Source organism: Durio zibethinus, chromosome 11 (assembly GCF_047325235.1).
Source record: "Durio zibethinus cultivar Kanyao isolate XHJ-2024 chromosome 11, ASM4732523v1, whole genome shotgun sequence".
Lineage (NCBI taxonomy): Eukaryota > Viridiplantae > Streptophyta > Magnoliopsida > Malvales > Malvaceae > Durio > Durio zibethinus.
The window spans coordinates 14,288,524-14,312,566 of NC_143172.1; the positions used below are offsets into that span (position 1 = coordinate 14,288,524).

The 24,043-nt window shown below is 28.9% G+C and overlaps 3 protein-coding genes across 3 annotated transcripts; 2 read left to right on the top strand and 1 right to left on the bottom strand.

The window, feature by feature from the left end:
* Positions 1-9,720: 9,720 nt before the first annotated feature.
* LOC111289673 (peroxisome biogenesis protein 3-2-like) lies at positions 9,721-16,962 on the top strand. Its single transcript, XM_022880917.2, has 7 exons — positions 9,721-10,150; positions 10,436-10,597; positions 10,683-10,882; positions 11,026-11,156; positions 12,781-12,908; positions 14,967-15,194; positions 16,508-16,962. Exons 1-7 carry the CDS (start codon positions 10,137-10,139, stop codon positions 16,761-16,763), a joined length of 1,119 nt encoding a protein of 372 aa, XP_022736652.2. The 5' UTR covers positions 9,721-10,136; the 3' UTR covers positions 16,764-16,962.
* Positions 16,963-17,161: 199 nt separating this feature from the next.
* On the bottom strand, positions 17,162-18,222 carry LOC111289674 (putative steroid-binding protein 3). The gene is made up of 2 exons (XM_022880918.2): positions 17,789-18,222; positions 17,162-17,645 (listed from the first exon to the last, which is right to left on the bottom strand). The coding sequence occupies exons 1-2, from the start codon at positions 18,061-18,063 to the stop codon at positions 17,360-17,362; spliced, it is 561 nt and encodes a 186-aa protein (XP_022736653.1). The 5' UTR covers positions 18,064-18,222; the 3' UTR covers positions 17,162-17,359.
* Positions 18,223-18,270: 48 nt separating this feature from the next.
* Positions 18,271-19,392, top strand: LOC111289675 (mitotic-spindle organizing protein 1A-like). Its single transcript, XM_022880919.2, has 2 exons — positions 18,271-18,410; positions 18,996-19,392. The coding sequence occupies exon 2, from the start codon at positions 19,005-19,007 to the stop codon at positions 19,224-19,226; it is 222 nt and encodes a 73-aa protein (XP_022736654.1). The 5' UTR covers positions 18,271-18,410; positions 18,996-19,004; the 3' UTR covers positions 19,227-19,392.
* The last annotated feature ends 4,651 nt before the right edge of the window (positions 19,393-24,043 follow it).

Here is a 24,043-nt window from a genome sequence, read left to right on the forward strand (position 1 = left end):
AGATAATTTTTGGGTCTGCGAAAACAATTTGGGTTAGAGAGTCAATTATGCATAGGCAAGGATTAGCACCCCCACGATGCCTGTTTAAAATAGTACTAATTAATTATGTGTTATTTTTTAATATTGACAAAAATGGTCTTAATTTTTGGTATTTAAAATTTAATTTTCTTCATTTTCTTTAAAAACATATTTTTATTTTTTTATTAAGCTTGAAAAATAAATAATAACCTTATATTGAAAATTTTGTAAAAATATTCAAATACTCTAGCAATATTAAAATGAATCATCTCACCTAAGAAATATTTAAGAATTGCTACTCGAAATTCTCAAAAATCTTATCTTCGATGGTTCATATTTTTTTTCAGTATTTATGTTAAAAAATAAAATATGATACCTATAATTTTTTTTAAATAAATAGTATTTTCTAAAAATTCATTTCTATGCCATTTATAAAAGAGTGAGAAATTTTTATCCAAAATTAATATAAATACTCCAATATATTGGCGACATTTTAGATAGATTTTTTAACCTAAAGATTCTTAAAGAATCACTACTTTAGGATTTCATCCTCGAAGATTTTTCATTTATTTATTTTTTAATTTTTAAAAGTCATGTAATAATATAATTATCTACAAATACATTTATTTCCAAAAAAACATATTCTTATTTATTAAAAAAACTGTTCAAATTAAAGAAAATAATTATAAAATAGAAAATTTTTGTATTGAAAAGAAACTTCTAGATATTCTAATACTTCGACAACTTTTAGAAGACTTTTCTCACTTAAGAAATTCTCAGGAATCACTATTTAGACTTCTCGAAGTCTCATCATCAAAAATTTTTATTTCTTTAAAATCATGTAATAATATTATTATCTATAAACAAATTTATTTCCAAAAGTGTGTCTTTTCATATAAAAAAAAACTTCTCGAATTAAGAATAATGATAAAATAAAAATTTTTCATATTGAAAAGAAACTTCTAAATATTCAATACTTTAACAATTTTTAGAAGACTTTTCTTACCTAGTAGATTCTCAAGAATCACTACTCGGACTTTTCAGAGTTCTATCATCAGAAAAATTTATTTCATTTATCAATATGTAATGCAAACAATAAAGTAGAATATGCAGACAAAAAATATAATAAAAATTATTATTATTTTGTTATTCATTTTAATTATGTTTTAATCTTCTTTAATTATTTTCTAATTATCACTAAAAATCTTGAAAGGAATATAGCAAATAAAAATTTTTATTGAAAATTTTCCTAGATACACCGATACTTCGACGATATTTTAGGAAAAGTTTCTCATTTAAGGATTTCTTAGAAATATCTACTCAGACTTCCTTAGAATCCCATCATCGAAAATTTCATTCACTTTTTTCTTTCTTACTTAATTAATTTTATTTTTTTATTCTAATTTTTAATTATACCAATTTCGTTACTAAAAAAGTCATTACACATTATTGTTGACATCTATCAAAATTTTAGAAAAATAAACAAGTGGAACTTTTTTGTATTGAATATTTTCCTTAATACTCCATTACTTTGGTAGCATTTTTAGAAAAATATCTTCACCTAGACATTTTAGAGAATCGTTACTCTGATTTTTCTAAAATATCATCCTCTGAAAGTTTCCTTGTATTACTTTTACATAAGTTATAAAATGCATGGAAAGCAAATTATTCTAAAATAAATCAGGACATGGACTTTTTTTAAAAAAATTGTAAGAAATTAACATAAGCATAAAATCCACTATTAAGGAAATCAAAGCATATGAAATTTAAGTTGTAATTAACTTGAACAACATAGAAGTAATGTGCCTAGCCTTAAACGACAAGCTACGCTTGAAGATAAGCTTTATGGAAAACAAGCTAACTTATAGTATGTATTGTGGCTATAATAAAGAAATATCTAAATAACAATCAGGGCTCTTTACCAATTAACTTGGAATCCATGTTACCCCTACCACTTTTCTTATAAAATACTAGATAAAGAACTTTGACAATCCCTAAAATTGCACTTCTTACAAACCATGTCTTAAAGGCTTATTTTATTACATATTTTAGTTAGTTTTTAGGTCATTTTTTTTGTTTATAGATAGGGCATAAACGATGAAGAAACAATGGTCTAAAGGTAAGTGAACCAAGGTGGAGAAGCTTTTTGGAATGCTTCAAACTGCTATTGCAAATAGAGAAGGTAAGAACTATTTTCAATTCCAGCTCATGAAAAAAATAATAAACACCGAAAGCTTCCCCTTCCCACAAAAATACACCATACGACCAACTAGAGCCAACGTCCAAACATGCAAGGAATTTCATTTCAAGCATCCATGAACAGACTTTACAGGAAATATAATCATGCAATAGTCAAAGCTTTAAACTTCCATACATAAGGCACATGCAAAGAAAACAAATAGCATGTATGAATGATGCTTTCAAACTTTTAGACTAGCAAAGAATATAGAAACTTCTAGCTTTCATACACGGTTTATACATAACAAACATGGAAGGATGATACTTTCACCCATGCATACCATGCACAGAAAAGAAGAAAAAGATGTAAGCTTTAAGCTTGCCTTAAAAAGCCTTACATGGAAGAGCATGCACATGAATTGCCATGAGAAAAAGGTTTTAAAAAGATACCTATTCTCAAATTCCTTAGAAATCCTAGTTTTCTACTTCTTGGCAAGATTCTCATTTCTTTTCCTCTTTTTTCTTTTTTTTTTTTTGATGGCTTCTAGCCTTCAAACCTCCTATAGTAGGCTTTTTCTTATGTTTTTCTTAACAGTTTCTTTCCCTTTTTTTTACGTGCTCCCTTTTTTCTTTTTTTCTTTCTCTCTTTTTTTTTAGTAGACTCCTCTCTCTCTCTTTGTCTTTAGCTGTCCTCTCCCTTTTCACTTTTCTTACTAAACCTCTTCCTCTAGCTTTTCAAGAGCCTCCTCAAAAATATCTTCTTTCCTTGATATCTATAGGCCCTTGGATCCTATCTCATCCAAGGGCCAAAGCTTTTTTTTTTGCTTTTCAAGGAACAAACTTTAGTCATTGGATCAAGATCAATGAGAGATCCAATGATCCATATTATTCACTACAAAGTTAGATTTTTATAACCCCTAAACCCATGAAAAGGTCATTTTACCCTTAGTACAAAGTTTTTAATATTTAGGCTATTTTCTTAGAAATCAATGTTCTCATATTCATTTTTGGGATTTTAAAACATCAAAAATCATGAAATATAAAAAAATTAAGATATGAAAAGTTTCATGAAAATCTGAGCTTAGGAAGGCCAAATTACAAAAATACCCTAATAATGATATTTTGGTAATTTAATACTTTTTAGGGTACTGTTGTAATTTTAAATGCACCAAAATTTATGAAATATTATGAAATTAAAATCTGCAAAGTTTCGTGAGAATTTGACCTCAAGAAGGCCAAATTATGAAATGCCATTATAGGGGTATTTTAGTAATTTCATATTTTTAGGTACTGCTATGATTTTAAATGCACCAAAAATCATGAAATATTATGAAATTAAGATCTAAAAAGTTTCATGAAAATCTAAGCTCGAGAAGGCCAAATTACAAAACTAATCTTATAGGGATATTTTGATAATTTCACACTTCCCTCAGTGCAATACAAATTTTTAGTGTTTTAAAAATCGTCAAATTTAATTTTAAACCACATTAATTCCAATTAGGTGTGAACTTTGAAGATTGACTCCAGTTCTATTCATTTTAATCAAGTTTTGTAAAATTTTGACTTGAGTTGATTTTGGTGTTTACTCGTTTCATTTATTCTTTATTTCTTATGTATCCATGTGAAAAAGTATCATTAATATAAATCTCATGCGAAAGAATTTGACAGTAATTATATAGGTCTCTTTTTTTTTTGTTTATTAAGCTTAAATAATAATGCATTTTATGAGCTCTTTAAGGGGTCTTTTTACTGGCTTTAAATGTATTTTGTTCAACCATGCTAAAATATTTCGAACAAAATTAAGTGTCTACACCTATACTTAACCATTGCCATAGCCCAAATCTCCAATTTACAAAACAACCAAAATTTCTTATATATTCAACCTATTTTAAATAAATAAACCCACAAACATATATTTTAAACTCATTCTCTATATATAAAAAATAAAAACTCACAAATATTAGTTAATTTTAATAACTCAAACACCAAAAATACAAATCAAAGGCTTCCATAACTAATAATTTTAACCCAAATTAAAAACTAACCCAAGCCTTCCATACTTTTAAACCAAATTAAAAATCCAACCTTTTACTAATATTATTACCAAAATTTTTTTTTTTGTTGATTTATATTATTAGTATTTAAAACTCCTAACTTAAGATGATTTCACTCAAATTACAAAGCACATTATCAAATTAAAAATAAACTGCTTAAAATCAATTAACATAATTTAGTAAACCTTCTATAAATTTCTAAGCACTCATTATTGAAAAAAAAAAAAAAAACTAATTCGTTTTAAAATAATTTTGTTAAATATTACCTTTCAATAAAAAACACAAAAATTTTCCAACCAAATCACTTCCAGAAAATTTTAACTTTTAAAAACTCATACATACAACCAAAATTCATGAAATTAAATCCAAATAACAATTAATTTAAATAGGCTCGCAAATTCATTGTTGTTTCAAATAGCCATTTTATATAGCCTTTAAAGAGTTATTAACTTTAAAAAAAAATCCATAAAACTAACAAAATAATAACCAATATATAAAACATTAACCCAACCTTTACATAAAGCCTAATTGTTTTTTAACCTGTTTCTCAAAAAATATAGACTAATAATATTTAAAGTAAACAAGAATAAAATAAAAATTAATTTCACAAATTTTGGGCTCAAATATAAAAGTGCATTATCTTTTTCTTTTCTAATCGGCTAACAAAGAGTCATAAACTTTTCACTTTTTTAAAAACCTCAAATTACTAGGTTCGCTTCTTAACTTTTTACATTCTATTAAAAAAAAAGCCAAAATATTATGAAAAATGGTTGATCACCATTAACGGAATGCAAGAGCTTTGCCTAGAACAAATATCACTCTAGAATTTTTCAAAATGATGCTCATAGGAGCTTTCTCTCATGACCAAGTGGTAAGTTTGTTTTGAAAGTTTGGAACTCTCTCAAATATGCAAACGATAGGCACATACAAATGATATACATGTTTTAATAACATAAACTTTTCTCTTTTGTTCTTGATTTTGAGTCTTTGAGAGTGAAAACACATGAAAAACTGCATGAACTTAAATAATTTAATAGATTTAGGTTTTCATACATTTTTCAACGAAATTAGGGTTAATAGACACTAAAAAGCTTAAACTCTATGTTTTTAAATATTACTTTTCAATCTGATTTTCTTTGGAAAATTTATCACCTTTTTAAGGCTTTAAAAAAAATTTTCTTTATCTCAAAATAAGTTTTACATAATAAATTTTCAAATCCATATTTTTTTCATTTTGTATTCTGTAATTGCTCTTTTGTTTATTTAATATATTTATGTATTGTATCTGCTTTGCATATTTTATTCAAATTAATTTTAAGTAGTTTACTGTATCAGTAGGAAAGTTAGGCAAGTAATATGCTTATATTGGTTCGATTTGCTTATGTATTCTATTTTCTTTACATGTTTTGTTTCTTTGCTTTACACAGTAAACTTTCATTTTATACTCTATAATTTTTTTTGCTTATTGGTCGCATACATAAAAAATTTTCAAATACAAATAGCTATTTAACTTTGTTTAGATAATGTAAACTACTTGATTTTTTTTACTAATATAATAAATTTGATTAAAACTTTCAATATCTGCCAAAAGATTAGTTAATCGCTACATAAAAGATGTTGAAATCCTAAGAACTACCTATCTTAAAGGTTTAATCCCAGTTGCATTTAATGTCAAAATGGTTCGAATGAATAATAATGTTATACTTTTGCAATGGATGGCAATTGTTTCTCACTATTCATAATGTTGAATTATGTGACTTTCTTATGTTCAAGATTAATCATGATGTCACATTCGATGTCTATTTTTATGATATGAGTGCTACTTTGATGACACTTGATGATCTATAAATAGGGAAAGGTAACATTTTATTTCTCCACATAAAATATATCTAAAATAAGAAACTAAATGCACATTATTTTTCCCTATAGATAAACAATGAAACAACCAGTAACAATAACCTTTTGAAGTTATTGAAATTGAAGATTCAAGCTCAAATTCAGATTCAAACAATGATCTTTCACTTTTTCAATGCACAATGACTCCAACTAGGGTGCGAACATCTTACATTTTGGTAAAAAAATTCCTTATAACACTTTAATCATAAATTATTATGTTATTTATTTACTTTTCTTTCATTTTACATACATTAACTTTTCTACATATACGAAATGAATACTTTTATAAAAATATGTTTTATCACTGCAATATTTCACTTATTCTTGGACTACCAGTAAGTTGTAAAAATTAAGTTTTATTACTTTAATTAACTTCTGTTTAATATAATGATCTTATGACGATAGCTTTACTATTATACTAATATTTAAACCTTTAGTGATCAATAATGTATTTTTTTTACCTGCCTTATCATTTCTAATTATTCATATTAGTGTGAATTTGTAATTGAACAATCTTTATTATACTTCTAATGAATACAACTTTTACTTTTCATATAGTTTGTTCTTGCACCGTTTGGTAAACGCTTTCTTCCACCTTATCTAACAGATTTAATCCTTTCAATTCCAAAAGAAGAAGTAGGATCATCTAATCAAAACATTGGTGGTTGCATGAATCAACAGCAAATAGAATGGTCTATTAACTACATTCACATTAAAAAAACAAAAGTTTCTTAGGTGGCTAGCTTCATTTTGCAATTGACAATGATTTCAATCTTGGAGATCAATGTATATTTCAGAAGACTAAAGCAAACAAGTTTGATGTTTTGACCTAGTGCACTGGTTAATTAGGAAACCATGTTAATGACAGTGTTGTCATTTTGTTAAATAGCAAATTTACTCTTCTGATGTTATCATTTTGTTGAATAGCTATTGATGTTCTCATTTTATTAAATAGTTGTTAAATAACAAACTTACTCCTCTAATGTTATCATTTCATTAAATAGTTGTTGATGTTATTATTTTGTTAAATAGCTATTGATGTTCTATTTTTATTAACAAAAACTCTTAACTCTTACTTCTATACACATAACATCTTTTTTTTTTTTTGTAAATGTGATTTAGCTATAAAGAATATCTTTTACAAATAGTAAATAGGACTTTAAAATGTATTAGTAAGAATGAAACACTTACTTTCCTATATTTATCATCTAAAACATTTGCATCCATACAAACATCATTGTAGACCCATTTGAAGTGGCAACCATAATATCACCAAAAGCTAGATTCATTGGCTTATATATTACAATGTAAGGCCTTAAATTGGATCTCATACAAACATCTCTTTCATCAGATTTCCTACCACATATTCCTTTGCTTCTTCCTCTATTTTTTGTTGGAGATGAAATATGGTTATGGGTTTGTTTTGTGTTAATTGTTTCATGAGCAGCTGGTGATATTATGATTTCAACTTCTTTCACCAAAAATATATTTACTCTACAATGAACAAATAGAAGTTTACTTTTTTCCAAATAAAGTTTTAATAATTTACAAGATAAAATATTTTATTACTCAACAGAAAATTAAAAAAATTAAAAATAATATGCAAATTATTATAACAACTCTTTCTATAAAAAAATAGATTTTTTGCAAAAAATATAAAATTATAAAAATATCTAATAAAAAATGATTAAAAAATTAATAACACATTTTTGTTTAACAATATACATATTAATAAAAAACAACACACTATAAATTACTATAGCAACTCTTTTTGTAGAAAAAAAATATAAAAACATTACGATTTCAATAAAAAACTAAAAAACTAATTCTACAAATACAACCCATATACCTAGCTTTTTCAATGATCTCAAACCATAGGCCGTCGTATATTAAAACAAAACCCAAATACAAAATTTCTGCTAACCCATAAAACCATTCCATACACCACAAACCCTACCAAACTCCCATTTCAGAATCAATCCTCCACAAAATAAAAAAAGAAAAATGGCGGCTTGCACTTCTTTTCATAGTCAAAACCTCCAGCAACCATTACAATTCCTCAAACATTTGACTAATGAAAGTACCATTCAAGATTTCATGGTAAAAATCTTTTCAATACAATCTTATTTCTTTAAATCATAAATAATTAATTCTTTTTATTCACCTTTTATATTTAATTTACTTTTATATTTCATTTAGGGTTTCAAATTATGTTAACCCATATATATAATTTTCATTTATCTTCACTTATAACCATATCTTGAAATCTATAAAGATCAAAAAGAGATAAAAAAGGATGCTATCGTTAGAACATAGGTTAGGCTAGATGTAAAGTCAAAAAAAGAATTAGAAATAAATAATATATAGAAAATGGAAAATCATAAAAAAATTCTAACTTCTTTTCTTTTTATTTTAATTGAAAAAAATAACAAGTAAACAAAATCAACCTTTTAAATGCCTTTCATGCATTTTCTTTCTTATTTATACATAACAAAATTTTCATGTCTGTTTTAGATTTTCATTACTATGTCAAACCATATCTAATTACAAGAACTTCCAAAGAACTTTACTCAACAATATATGTCAACAGTTTAAATTCCAACAACTCTACACATAAAGAGTTTTTTGCCAAATACATTCAAAATAGAATTGACAAAAATCAACGACCAATTATACTTTCAAAATGGATGGCATTAATTTGTAATGTACATCATCTTGCACATCAAAATACTTAACTTTTACATACAACAATCCAAACACTTTTAAAGCATTCCTGTATCTTGAATCATCTACTACTATAACAGCAAATGCCCTGTAACAAGAACAAGATAAAATCTTCATTTCATGTGCATTATATTTTCAATTCACTTAAATTACGCCTATTATATTTTGTGTTTTAACTTACAACACTTAATTTTACTATGCAAAAGATTAAAATGATGATTATTGTGACAGTCCTACTTTTCATTTTTTGATAATCAGCATAAACGTCAATACTCATCTCATCTTGGTAAATAATTATATATATACTATTACCATATAACATAGTAAAATATACATTCAAAATTTCTATTGACAATTTCTTACACATTGTTTCTATAGCACATTCCAAACTATTTTTATAAACATCTGTTAAACAAACATTCTCCTATCACTTTATTAAATCTTGAAGAAAATAAATTTGAGATCATACATTACAATGCCAAAAACAAATTATTCTTAAGAGGATGAAAAAAATTTATCATTGATGATTATTGTTTATTTGCAATGATAGCACATAACAATTTTAAAATAATTATCTATCCTAACTATGAATGAACTTTTCAATAATCAGTTATAGCTATAAATTAAGTATTTTATTACAGTTTTTATTTAATAACAGCTATTTTTAAAAACTTTCTAATTTCAAAATGTACATCTAATATTATCTATTTAGTTTTGTAGTAACTTTTTCTTGTCAATTATTTTAACAAACCTTTGTACACTTAGCAATATTAACTTTATATTAAGTTATAACTTTATATAAATTGTACATATTATTTTAAATTTTAATTCAATTAAATATTAATTTAATAAAATACTAAAACTTAATTTAATACATGAAGCAGGGTTTCGATACTATCGCAGTTAAAAACCCCATTCCTTTTCTTCGATCAGAAATCAAATCAGAATAAACATAGAGACTTCCTCTAATAGAAAAAGGGCAAAGCTTTTCTGTCTTTATCGAGAAACTTCCTCTGCTCTTCTGTGATAAACCCTAGTCGATGCACTAACCATAATTTTCATTTTTCTTAATGTTTTAAGGGGCGGGTTTTTTTATGCCTGCCTTTTCCTGTCACCCTTTATTAACAAGATTTTATATATTTTATCTTTAGTCTTTAAAGATTACCCTTGTTTCTCATATATATACACTGTTGGGTTTCTCTTTTTCCCTTTTATCTTTGCTTACTTCAAATGGATGTTTTGCTTCCATAGCTGATAGCATCAAATATGCTATATTTAAGGTTAGTTTTTTTCTTTAATTGTTTGTTTTTGTTGATTTTGTATGTGGTTTTTCTGGGACATAGTTTCTTTTGTGATTCTATTACATGTTTTTACTTTTGGATCAGTTGCATTTTCTGATATTATGCTTAATATGTGTTGATTGCCAATTTTCTGTTTTTTTCATTTAATTGCTACTTTATACTTTGCTTTGCTTCAGTTTCAATATTAAGTTTATGATAGTTTTTTAACATTTCTTTTAGTGCTCAATTGCTTGTTAATAAATTTGCACATTTTCGTCCATATAGGGATCTTTGGAGAAGGCATAGGAGGAAGGTTTTGGTTACAGCGGGTGTTTTAGGAAGTGGTTATTTTTTGTATAAACTATATGACGCTCACAAATGTAGGCTTACTGATTTGGAAAGGCAACTTGCAAGGAAGCAGGAGAACGATGAATTCATTAAAGCCCGGTAAGAATGATCAAACTATTGTGATCTTTGTGGAACAATTCACTGTTTTGGTTCTTATCTTTTCTTGTTTTGTAACTTCTAATAGAATGCAAGTCCATTTTGAGAACATTCAAAGAATAGCTGATACGACAACATTGCCTCATGCAATGCACTATTTAAGTTGTCGGATAGCTGAAGATTTGGACCTTTCACATCTTACAGTGAGACTGATGAAAGCAAAGGGTCAGCCCAACAGTTTGTCTTCTTCAGACAAACTTAAATTATGGGATAGACTCAAAATTTTAAGTATGAAGCCTTTACCTTTTGGTTTCTTAGTGTTTTGGTGTTTTGAATATTATAAATTGCAAGTTTCATCTGCCATGCTGGTGAATCCATTCTTTCATAATTGATATCTGATATGTCTTCTTTTTTTTTTTTTTTTTTTTCAGGTTTTACAAGAATGGTGGTGTCAATATGGGCAGTAACAATTCTTAGCTTATATATTAGAGTTCAAGTCAACATTCTAGGAAGACATTTATATATTGATACTGCACGTGGTCTTGGAAGCTCTCATTTACTTGTAAGAGCATGGCATTTTTATCATAATAATAATGCCTTATAATACGTTTAATTCATCTATTGTTACCTACAGATGATTTGTGAAACTATATTGACTTCAGTTTTTACCTCTTATGCTGAATTTTTGAGAGTATTATTCTAGTCTAAATTTTCCTCTGCTAATGATAGCTGGCATAGCCAACAAATACTATTTTAGTTGCCTCTACTGTTTGTGTAAAGAGGAATTTTTTTAGATTTTTTTTTTTCAGTAAGCTAGTATATTGAGGTGGAATAATAGAAGACTTGGGCTTCAATTTTTGAAAATGTTAGTTGATGCGAAATAATTGTGGGATATGCAGTCATGTATTAAAATGTTGCCTGTGTTTACATGTGACAAAATCCCTCAAGTGAATTTGGGTGCTCCAAAGATGCAGGAATTCAAAAGGGGAGGAGGTGTTCAGGGCTATGGAAGAGCTTAAGTAAATTAGGGTGCTTTTTGAACCTAACTCATACCTAGCAAATGTAGAAAGTGGTTTGCATCATATTATTTCAAATGAATTATTCATTATTTGGAAGTTGGCTTAAAATATGTGTGTGCGTGCGTGTGATTGTTAGATGAATAGATAGATAAAGTGTATTAATTTAAATTGCTATTTGTTGTTGTGCCTCTTTGTTTTGGGAGCTTATAGGGTTCTATTCTTTATGTTTTATTGATTGTCCTTTTTAATATTTTAGTGCACTTGTTTTTAATATACAAAAAAGGTGTTTTTTGGTGGATTGCCTTGCCTTCTAGGTTTTAAACTTTAAATTTTGGTTTAATAAGAGAGTTTCTTTCATGGACATATAGAAATTTGGCCGTTGACGGATACAAAATCCATGATAATTGGTGTGATTTCATATATGTTACTACCTGGATGCTTATCTCAACCCTTCATATTACTGCTATAAAGTTTGAATTGGTGCAGTTTTGCTGTAGAAGGCTACTTACATTACATGACCTGAACTATTATTGTTATTCACCTTACATATTGGCTTCTAAGCCTAAAACACTAAAACTGATCCATAGAGATTGAATGATACAACTATCAACTGAGAAAATGATAAATGAAAAGGGATCAAACTGGTGCACCTCAATATTTCTAATTATTGAATAACCTCATTGAGAGTTTTTAATAAGAATTTAGTACTTATAATTATTCTTCACTCAACTTGGTTTGATGGCTATTTGGGTGCTAAATGAGAATTTTAATTTTTGTATAATCCTGTATCTAAGCCAGTTGGAAGTATTGGCAGTGGTTGTTAAAATATTAAGATAGTAATGAGTACTTCAACTGATACTAGGTGCTGACTCTTCTAGCTGCAGTCTCAACCATATAAATAAATAGTACGTGATGTATTGCAGAGATTTTTGTGGTGGGTTAAATACATCGTTTTTTTTGGGGCATTGCTATGTGATTTTGAGTGTTCATTATTTTTCTATTGTTTAAGCCATCATCTTATCAGTAGGTAATATCACTGAATAGTCTCATTGTCGATTACTCTTATTAGACATGTTATATTTTCAGCAAATAAATCTTACTTAGCACAGTTTCAGGCATCTTTATCTGTATTGTTCTCTAAACACAATCTTCATTCCTTTCATGCAGGAGGATGCTGATCTCATTGACAGGAACGACCAGCAAAAATTTCTTGCAAGTACTGACTTTCTTGCCAATTATGGCTTGCCAAAATTGATTTCCAGTATGCAGACAGCAGTAACAGAAGTTCTGAATACGTAAGATTCAATTCTTTATCTTTTGTCTTTTGGTTTATTATTCTTGGAATTAGCATTGTTTTTATAGGTTAGCCAAAAATTATATGAGTTGGACTGGATACATAAATATTTTCCAAAAAAATAGCCATAAAATGGGTAAAATGGAGGAAAATAATTTATATAGCTGATCCAAATCGGTTTTGGGTTAAGGTTTGATTGAGGTGAGCATTTTCAATCGTCCATCTTCAAATTAGGTCTGATCTGTCAATCTGATCTTCCAGTTTATGGAAATATCCTTTGACATTTCTTCCCCTAATCAAGAAAGAATATAGTGTAATGTAAGATAATCTATAATGTATATATAAAAGTATGGATGTGGAGAATCTTTTGAACTGACGAACATGATTGGTCATTACATTTCTAATTTGCCGTTTAAAAATTTTATTGTTTTAAGATTTATCCAATTTATAAATAGCAACTTTACTTCCATTGAAAAACTTTCATTGTTGTTTATTATATTTGTAAATTGTCGTTTTAAAATTTTATTATTATAAATATTACTAAGCTTTATCCAATTTATACATAACAAATCTATTTTCATTGAAAGACTTTCATTGTTGTTTATTATGCTTGTAAATTAGCACTTTATAATTTTATTATTATAAATATTAATAAGATTTATTCAATTTATAAATAAGAAATATTTTATTGAAAGACTTTGATTAAATAAATTTATTTTATAAACAAAAGTGAGTTAAAGTTTACATTAAATTGTTTTTTTTTCATGTTTTAATCTTATATTAACGTTAGAAGTAATAAACTTTCTGTTAATGTGATATATCATATATATCAAACAAACTTTACATGTTAACGTGCACTTTGTTAATTTGAATTGTTTATACAATATGCAACTATGTATTCGATACATAATTATTATTTGAAAATAGTAAACTTTATGTTAATATAATATATTCTACACCTAAGACAAACTTAACATGTTAATATGCATGTAATTATATTTGTATAGCATACAATTATATATTCAATATATAATTATCTTTTAAAAATAAATTAAAAAAAGTATTCACGTGCGAGGTATGCATCGACAAAAACTAGTGAGGTTAAAATGAGGTGATAAGGCACTCTAAGAAAGAATTGCAAAAGTAATGAGGATGACTATCTCGTCATGTTTGTGATGCTTTCTGCTCCCAAAAGTTAATCAATTGCCAACCCTAATGTCCTTAAAATGATGGATTTCTGGTATTATTTCAACACTCTTCAGATTATGCAGTTTTGCCTAAGTTTTGACCTTATTACCCTTTTATACTAAGGTAGCTTTTGGTATCATTTTTAGATCATCATGGTAACATAATTACTGAGGTGGTCTTAACCACCTTGGTGATCTTATTACTTGTGATTTGAAATCACTTTATTTGGTTAACAATCATTAATTCATAAGAATTAAAGATCATTGTATTTTGTATTATTAAAAATAAAATTTTATTTTATTTAAAAGTGCGAAAATAACCATTTTTATTGTAATAATTACACAAGTTTATAATTTAAATGTTATTTAAATATAATAATTCATAAACTATAGTAATATTTTATTTATTTTATAATCAATATAAATTAAATTATTAAATTATTAAATATATTTATTTATTAAGTAAACTAATGTTTATAGTATAAATTATATAAAAAACATTTGAATTAGAAAATAAAACTAATCTATTAAAATCATAATAAAAAAATAAAGACATTATATTATATATAAAACATTAGAAAAAGTAAAAAAATATATACAAATTATTTTTGAACTTGTTATAATGAAAATTAGTTTGAAAATATAAAAATTTATAATATAAAATAATTACAATTTTAAAAAGAATAAAATTTTTAATTTACATATTAAATAGATAACATTGACTATTACTAATTTTATATATCACTTTACTTTGATGATAAAAGTTTCGTACCCTTTTAGATAAGAATTGGGTCACCTTCCAAAATAATGATCTGATAGGATGAATATCAAGGTCTCCTCACATGGCTTGGAATTTGGGTATTTTCTTGCAGAAAGCAATTGAGGGACTTCTTCAATACGGCAATACTCCATCAAACTATCATGCAGATACTTGACATGTTCCTTAGCAAGGGAAGTCCTCATCAATGGGTGGACTGGATGATGCCCGAGGACCCTAAGTTGTACAAGCTTGCCCCAGCATTGAGCAGTGATAAAACTAATCCTCCTGATGTTACACAATTTGATCAACTTATGGTTGAGACACGAGAAGTGCTTTCAAGGTATCATTAATACATTGGCCCAGAAAATGTTGTTTTATTGTGCTTCCTGTTTAGCAATTTATGAGTGTTAGAAGTGAACAAGTGGTGGTCTGTGGTCAATTGCATGGCTCCATTGCAACTCAACAAGGGCTTTCTTTAATGCCAACCATCCTTATTTAATAATTATGTGTTAAAGCATTGCTTGGGAAAAAGAATAGAAATAAAAGAAAACTGAAGATGCTAAAGCCTTAGATAATTGCCACTTTTTTTTATGGGTGGGGGGTTAAGTTTCTAGCTTGGGGGCATGCAGTGATTTAGGGTTACTATTGAGGTAATGATTGATCATGTGACCTAGAATATGTAATGAAGGGCCACCTACATTATGAAACTTTGAAGAGATTACAGGGCCTTGTGGGTGTAATGCTTCAAGTAGTAGGGCTTCAAACTTGGTAAACCTAAAACTTCACATCTGGGGTTCTTGGGGATGAGTGACTAGTGAATCGGAACATATCATTCATAAAAAAAGCTAGGAAGTAAAGAGTTGGACATGAGGGAGAAGAAGTGGGAAAAGTTGCCCTTGTTTGGATTTCCTAGAAAAGGACAAGGAAAAGATAGGAAGAGAAGGAGATGATAGCTTATCATGTTCTTGTTCAGTTATATCCTTAGTTAAAATAAAATGTTAGAATATGAATAATTTTTCCCATAAATTAAAGAGTTTTAAAGTGGAACCATGCCTTCCAAATCCTCCCAATTGGGAAAGTTTTAAAAAGTTAAGAGTTTTGGAGGGGTACATGTATCCTTCAAAATCCTCCATTTACACTAACATGTTTTCCACACAAGTCACAAGGGAGAGGGTACCGCTCTCCCTTCCTTTCATTTTACCTCTCTTGACCTCTATAAAAAAAACCTTAGTTCCCTTAATGGTGAGATGAAAAGTTAATTAGCCAATAAAACACAGGTTTTTAATAAGAATATACTATGTTCAGAAGCATCACATCAAATTCAGAAAGGCCTTTTGATCTCAGAATGATGTTGAGTGATGACAAACCCTGAAGCATGTATTTTGTGGCAGTTGAGAATTTTGATAACTATCCTATCATCTGGTTTTTCATCTTTTATTCTCCAAATTCATTGAACAGGAACCTGATAACTTTTTCCTTCTTGCTTGTAGTATGTTGAATAATTGTCATTTAGACTTCAAAAAGAAAAATTAATTATAGATGTTATCTGTGAAATATGTAGACACTGTCAAAATCTTAATCTCATGCAGGCAACTATTATGTGGTGTCAAGTTTACTTTTTCTTTCTCGTAACTTGTTCCTTTTGCCTTGCAGTGCTGAATTTGGTAGTGTTGTTGAAATATCATTAAAAGCAGTGGTGAAGGCAGTGGTGGAGGAGAAGGGCTTTCAATCTGGAGGAGGCAGTCTAACATCTGGGATGCCTCTAGCTAGACTTTTGCCACGTATTGCACAAATCTGTCCATCTTTGGTCGAGGAACCAAGCAAAAACCATTTTATCCAAATCATACAAAGTGTTCCAGAAGTTGGACTTTTCTTCACTCTCCTCTATGCCAATATTTCAACCTCATAGAGAGCATGTTTGTACTTTTTTTATTTCACATTTAATTTTCATACAAATGGGGGAAAATGTAAAGATTCCAAATGGGGATAGGTTGTGAAAGCATACAGATTATTGCATTAGTTTGTTAAGTTGGTAATCTGGTGATTTCAATTTTGTAAATCGCCCATTTCACTCTTCGATGTTAAAATAAAGCCTGAGATTACATTTATCGTTTGTTTATCTACTTGGTGGACCTTGGCAATCATCCAAGGTCAACTTGAAGCATGTATTTGATTGGTATAATGCTGCTCATATTTCTTCTATGAACTCGGCATCAAGTTTGGACACTACGGATGGTGAAATTTTGAAGCAGTCAAGTTAATTTGCGCTAGTTCAATATCCAAGCAGCCCAAATCTAAGAGGAGCGATCAAAAAAGATGTTCGACTGTTAGTATTGAGTTATTTATCCTCCGCGTTTATGATTATTACTTTCAAAAAAACCAAAAATGAAGTACTAGAAGTCTACTGCTCTAGTCGACGTTGGGTCACATTTATGATAATTTTCTAGGAACTCGAAAGCATCATTATTCAAATTGCTACAACAGAGTGTTTTAAGCTTGGAATCATCATCCAATTTGTTGTTGTTGTAGTAGTAGTCCATTCCTATCTTCGTGGTGAAGGTGAACTTCATCTCCATTTTCAGTGGTATTTGGTGCAGGAACGACCCGTCCTACTTTAGGATACTTCTCCATGAATTTATATTCCCAATCCTCTAACACACCAAGCTCCTCAGCACTCAAGCCTTGGATGTTCCCTGTCAGATCTTCAGGTTTGAATGACAACATAGCCAAGGCCCTGCTCGGATCCTTCCCTGTAAACATCGAATAAGGCCCTCCACGCCCATAAAACATTCTGAAAAGTGAATCCAATCCAAAGTCATACAATTATCATAACAAATATAGAAACACAAACCCATTTGAAAGAACTGCAACATTTACGTGAATTCAATCAATTAAGATGAGAAAAACAAAAATTTTGGATGGAATGTTGATTACGTGGAGGATGAGACGTCGTAGATCTGGCCTTTGATGGCAATTAGGAGGGGCTTTTTGGGGTCAGAACCATCGTAAGCTCTTAGCTCTTCCTCCGTGATATCTCCCACCTGAACTGCCTCTTTTTGCGGCTTTTGATGAAAATCTTCCGGACCCAGAAACATGCCGCACACTATATTGTAGACAACCACCATCATGGCAAGTATTGTGAAGAACGCCGTCGGGGATAGCCCCGTCACCTCCGTCACCGACTCCATCACCGTCGAGTAAATTCCCATGACTTTTCTTTTTTAATTTTCTTCTTCTCGCTTTCAATTCTTAAAAAAATGAATTTGGAATTCGTGTGTTTCCTTCTTCTGATTTACTTGCAAGAATTTTTTAAGAGGGATGATCAAAGTTCACCTACCAAATCATTGACGCTACTGACCAATGACCCTACCTACCACCATGCTCTTTCATGATACAGAACTTTGCTTTGTGGGCTGGGCTTGTGGGCCTGAAAAGGCCTTTCCGTTAGCACCTTTATTTATGCGGAATTCAGAAATGTTTTTGAAAGAACAGAAACGAAAACGCTCTCCATTAGTCTCAGGGCTCTGCTGACTCTTTTTCCCAAAGATCTGTTGAGGTTAGCATTTTTATTTTCTTTATGTGAATTTTGAGAAAAAATTATGAATGGAAACAATATTTTGAATCTTTCAATCTAAGAATCGAATTTGGGACTGAAAAATTTTACTGCCTTTTCTGTTCTTCTATGTATACGACTAATTTGAGTGTCATTTTAGCTGGTTTATGTATTAATTTCGGATAATTGGCTATAAGATTTACAAAAAGTAGGTGTTGATTCATGATTGGATAGTGGGAATTTCAAATTTACCTTTTTTGGGGTATGTTGTTTTGCTATAATTTTGTATGCAGCAAATCTGCTTTAAAATACTGTATTAGTGACTGAGTAATTTCATGAGCTGCATTCATTTCAAGTATTGAAGCTCACCAGCAAATTGTAGCTCTTTTCCTAAGGGGCAATTCTATGTGTAATTACAAAGCAAATTATTTTTGGCTGTACTTGATCTTGAAATTTTGCTTTTTAAGATGATTAGCTTGTGTCCTTGTGATCCGGTTGAATGTTATAATACATAGTTTGGAATTATATGTTATAATTGTAATCTGGTTGATGCAAGCATAACTTTTTGAAGGATTTTTCCTTTTGTAGTCTGTTGTTATGGATCCAGAGGCCGCACGAACTGCCCGAGAATCTCTAGACCTGGCATTTCACATGTCAAATATTCTTGATACAGGACTGGATCGGCATACCCTCTCAGTCCTCATTGCCCTCTGTGACTTGGGTCTGAACCCTGAGGCCTTGGCTGCTGTTGTCAAGGAACTCCAAAGTGAACCCCCACCCTCACCACCATTGCCAACTTCTTCTTCACAAATCCCTTAGCCAGGTTTCTGTTTTTTGGTATTTTCTAGTAAACCTAGGAGTAATATCAAAGAAGTTCCAGCTTAATTTGTTTTGACTGCTGTCTTTGAATAGAAACATTGAATTTTCTCATCTCTAGCACTATTGTACTTAATGTTTACCTGTATTTATGTTCATTTTCAGGATCCGTCTATTGTTCTTAGTCTTCGTTCTTACATTCCCTCATTCTATTTTTGATTCATTATCTTAACCATCATTAGTTGTCTTTTCTTCATTGTGTTGGAGCATCTGAATAATGAAGTTGTTGCATCTGTATTTGGTTTGTATTTCTGAGAAATGGCCGCTATACTGTCTTTCCATTAAAGGAACATTTGCAGTCTTTTTCTAATACTACCTACAGTTTGCTGAGCTTGGCTGGGTTTATAATTTATTGGTATTTTCTAACTGCTTACATGCTATTTAGGAGGAAGGAGAGGACCTGTGCAGATAGAATAATTACTGAAAATTAGCTCAATGAGCAATGCTTGTAATGCATGTATGGTAACAATAATTTAACAGAGTGATTGGCATTGCTTATCAGTTAGGCAGAGAAAAATTGAAGCACAATAATGAGCCAAAAAAAAAAAAAAAAAAATCAACTGAGAACACACAAAGAATTACTGAAAAAAATTATAAGGTAGTGTTCTCATTTTCTTTTGTTTGATGGGGATAAATTTGTATGTTTCTTGTGCCATTTAAAAGTTATTCGATTGATTAGAAAGGTAATAGATTTTGGTTGTCTCCTCATACACGTGTAAACAGATGCATGTATGCAAATATGCTTGCATGCATGTAGTAGCACATAAACATGACGTGACACATCTACATATATCGTTCATAGAGTATGCTTGTGATGTAAATATAGTCAAATTAGAGGTAAATCCATTTGCTTGAAGGTTTAAAGGAATGTTAGCATCAAGGTTATATGAACAAATTTCTAGAGATCTGTTGTTATTTTCTTACAGCTGAGGGGTTATGTTGCTGTTACACTGTGCCAAAGTGGTACATTTCTTATTGAAACTAGTTTTTAATCTTGTGCTTTATGTTGAAAGACAAAGATGTGATGGAGAATGGAGATATGCTAGTTAGGTGATTATGTTATATAGGACTTTATATTTTATGAGTTTGATGATAAGCTTTATCTTTATTTAAATTATTTTCGATTATTTTGGTTATTTTATATTTATTAATATTTTATAAATTAGGGCTTTAGGTTTATAATTGGTACTTTACATTTTTATTAGGGTTTAGGTTCAGTTGTAAATAGCTAAGCTGTAATAGTTTTAGGAGGCTTTTGATTATTGAATTATTTAGATTTCTGAACAGTTGAATTGTTAGTTACTTGTCCTACGTTGAGATGTTAGCTCAAAATTTACATAGATTGTCTGATTTTGTCTTTGTACTACCAGAGGAAGAAGTGTATATACTTATCCCTTGGGGAAAAAAATAAAAAAAGATTTGGTGTAATGTTATGTTCTTAAGATAAGTCTATTATGACTGTCTTGCTAAAAGGCTTGCCAATGGAAAACATAGCTACTAAATATCCTTGTATATTTTCATGTTTCCACCAAATTGTAACATTCAATATTGAAAGCAACTTACCATTTTGGTTTTCACAAGCTATACTATACTTTTGAGAACCAAATGACTTTTCCATAAACAAAGAGACTTATTTAGTAGAAATTAAGGAGAAAAAGGGGAAAGAGCATGTTTTGATTAGCTACATGAGACTCCCCAGGAACTTATATATATTTTTCTGTCAATTAGCATTTTGAGATCTTCATGCACAGATTTCGTTGTATAATTGCCTGGTTGGTACAGACTTTTTGATAAAAAGGTACAATTGGTTTGGACTGTGGAGGAATGCCCTCATATTTCCCACTGGGAGTCCTATCCATAGCTTGCGATTCTGTGTTTGTCTGTCTGTCTGAAGCAGTGTTTATTTTGATCCTCCTTTGAATAGAATTACTTTTACCTTTGGAGAAAAGAAAATTCTTTTTTCACTCTGTTTATTGGATGATGATATTTAGCCTCATGACTTGATAATTCGTTTCATCGTATCATATAAAATATTATATTCGTATTATGTAAAATATTATATTCGTATTATATTTTACACAAAAATTGCGTGTTACAGTTCATGTTAAACACGAAAACATAAAATATAATTTTTTAATTTTATTAAACTTATTTATGATTTTTAAAAAATTTTTAAGTCGTGTTATTTTTATGTTTTTTATTCGTATCGTTTTCGTTACATGTTATTATATTATGTTTCAAATTGTCAGATCTTATTTCCTATTATCTGCTGAGCCTTGGTCTGGCTCTAGTAGTCTCTTCTTCCCTCCACCCCCCCCCGCTTCAAAAAAATTGGATTTGGCTTATCGAAGTTGCCTGATGTGGCTGTAATAGTCCATGTATATCAGTATTTTGATATTTAATTTCATATCATTTATATTAAAAGGAAAAAAAGACAAAAAAACTCATGGTTAAATAATAATATATTGCACGTAATTTTCTTTTTATGACCCAAATGCTTTTATTATCTTTAAATATTTATCAACTTATAGGATCAAATATAATCTCTTTATCATTAAAAAGTGCATACATTATTCCACTTCAAAAAAAAAAAAAAAAAAAAAAAAAGAAACAAGTGTACACATTATTATAAAGGAAAAGTCCGATGTAAATGAAGTATCTATACTCCCGCCTACTTGACTCAATTGTGGATGTATTGTGGATGCATGTATTTTTATCTAAAAAAACTCTCCTTCAAAATTAAAAAGAAAAAAGAAAACAATTACCTACAAAAATAGAATTTGTTTGTTTTTCTATGTGAAAATGACTCAAGCCACAAAACCCATTCATATGCCCACTAGAGACACTATATTATATATTGGAAGGTCTTGTTTGATAAATCATTAGAATTTTTCATTGCATTGAAAATGAAAAATTTTAACATTTTAATTTTTTCTATACGTTCAGTGACTGCCACACCATAAGTCTAATAAGTTGATCATTAAACACGAAGCAATAAAGCCTTACCGATTAGTCACTTAAGTAAATTTATGTACTTAACTAAGAGACTTTTAAAGAGAATTAATTATAATTTATTTATTGTAAATAAATTTAAGAGTATGATTATATGTAAGAAAAAATTTAATATCTCACATCATCTATCGTAAAATGATATCAATTAATTATATATTACATTAAATGTTGTCTTAATTAAATGCTTTTTTTATTTACAAATTTTATTTTTTGTTTGACTAGTAAATAAAAAAAATTTATTGGAATATTTTCAAAATTTTTCCAACACTTTTGACAAAATTTAAGGAAAATTCTTCAAGTAATAATTCTCAAGAAAATCACCACTTATATTTTTCTCTTAATTTCATTCTTGAAAATTTTTATTTACTATATTGTTTGTTAATTAATAAATTTTATGAGAGAATAATTAAAAATATTTTATTGAAAATGTTTCAAAAATTATTCCAACACTTTTGGCAAGATTTGGAAAAAATTTTCACCTAAAAATTGTAAAAAAGTTTACTTGTGATTTTCTTTTAATTTCATCATTGAAAAGTTTTTATTTATCATTTAAAATATTACATGATTTATGTAACAAAAGGAAAAACAATTAACTATTTTTAAAAATAAATAAATAAAAATATTTTTATTTAAAAAACCTCAAAATCTTTTCATTATTTTTGGTAAAATTTTTAAAAAATTTCTTACTTAGAAATTATCAAAGAGATTATCGCTAATGATTTTTTTAATTTCATCATTAAAAAAATTATTTGCTTTCAAAGTTTATTAATTAATTAAATTAAATTGTACAAAAATAAAAGTAATTGAAATTATTTCATGTATAAAAAGAAAAAAGTAAATAGAATAGTTACATAAAAAATAATTGAATAATCAAAATAAACTAAAAAATGTAAAATAAAATTAAATAAATAAATTATAAATATAATACCCATAGCCTGAAAAGACCAGTAATTGAATGGTTTCAATTCAAGACTGGTACCTTGGGTTCCATGCAAAGAGCACAATACAATCTTAAAACAACCACCGACCCCACCATGAGCCGGGATTAGAAACACAAGCAGCTTGGGAAAACGGAAGCTGGAGTCGTGCTTTCTGCAACCAACTTTTCTCTTTTTTTCTTGACTTTCTTCGTTACAACACGTTTGATTAGAGGAATTACAATTTTGTTTCCTGTTAGGGTATTTAGAGGTCCAAGAGGGTATAATAATCTTTTTATTATTAGGGACCTTTGGTAGACAGCAGAACCAAAGGTATTTCAAATATATTAGGTCGGCCTAACACATTCAGTATTGCATCAACTCGATCACATTATTATTATCTCCCATTATCCCATTACCTTTCTTCTATAAATATAGACATTCATGCATTATCATCCCATGATCCATCCTGTTTTAATCCCTTATCTTTCTTTCATTCCGACTTCTTTCATTATGATTTTTGACTTATGTGTCAAAATGCAAATGTAAGGAACACTCTCTGCCTTTGCACCTTACCGTTCTCTTCTAGTCTTTTGTCCTTTTAGGAATACCCTCACATCAGAGCTCGACACAAACATTTGGCATGCCAGGTAGAGGTTTTCTATTTATTAGTTGAGTATAAGACAATACCACCTAGGAAGAGAACTTTAGAGGAAGGAGAGACGATCGTTTTGGTCAGAGCAGAAACGCATAATAGCCAGCACTTGGACTGACTTGCCCCATAATAGGCTAGTTCAACCATAAAACAGTTTCAAGTTCTGACCGAGCGAA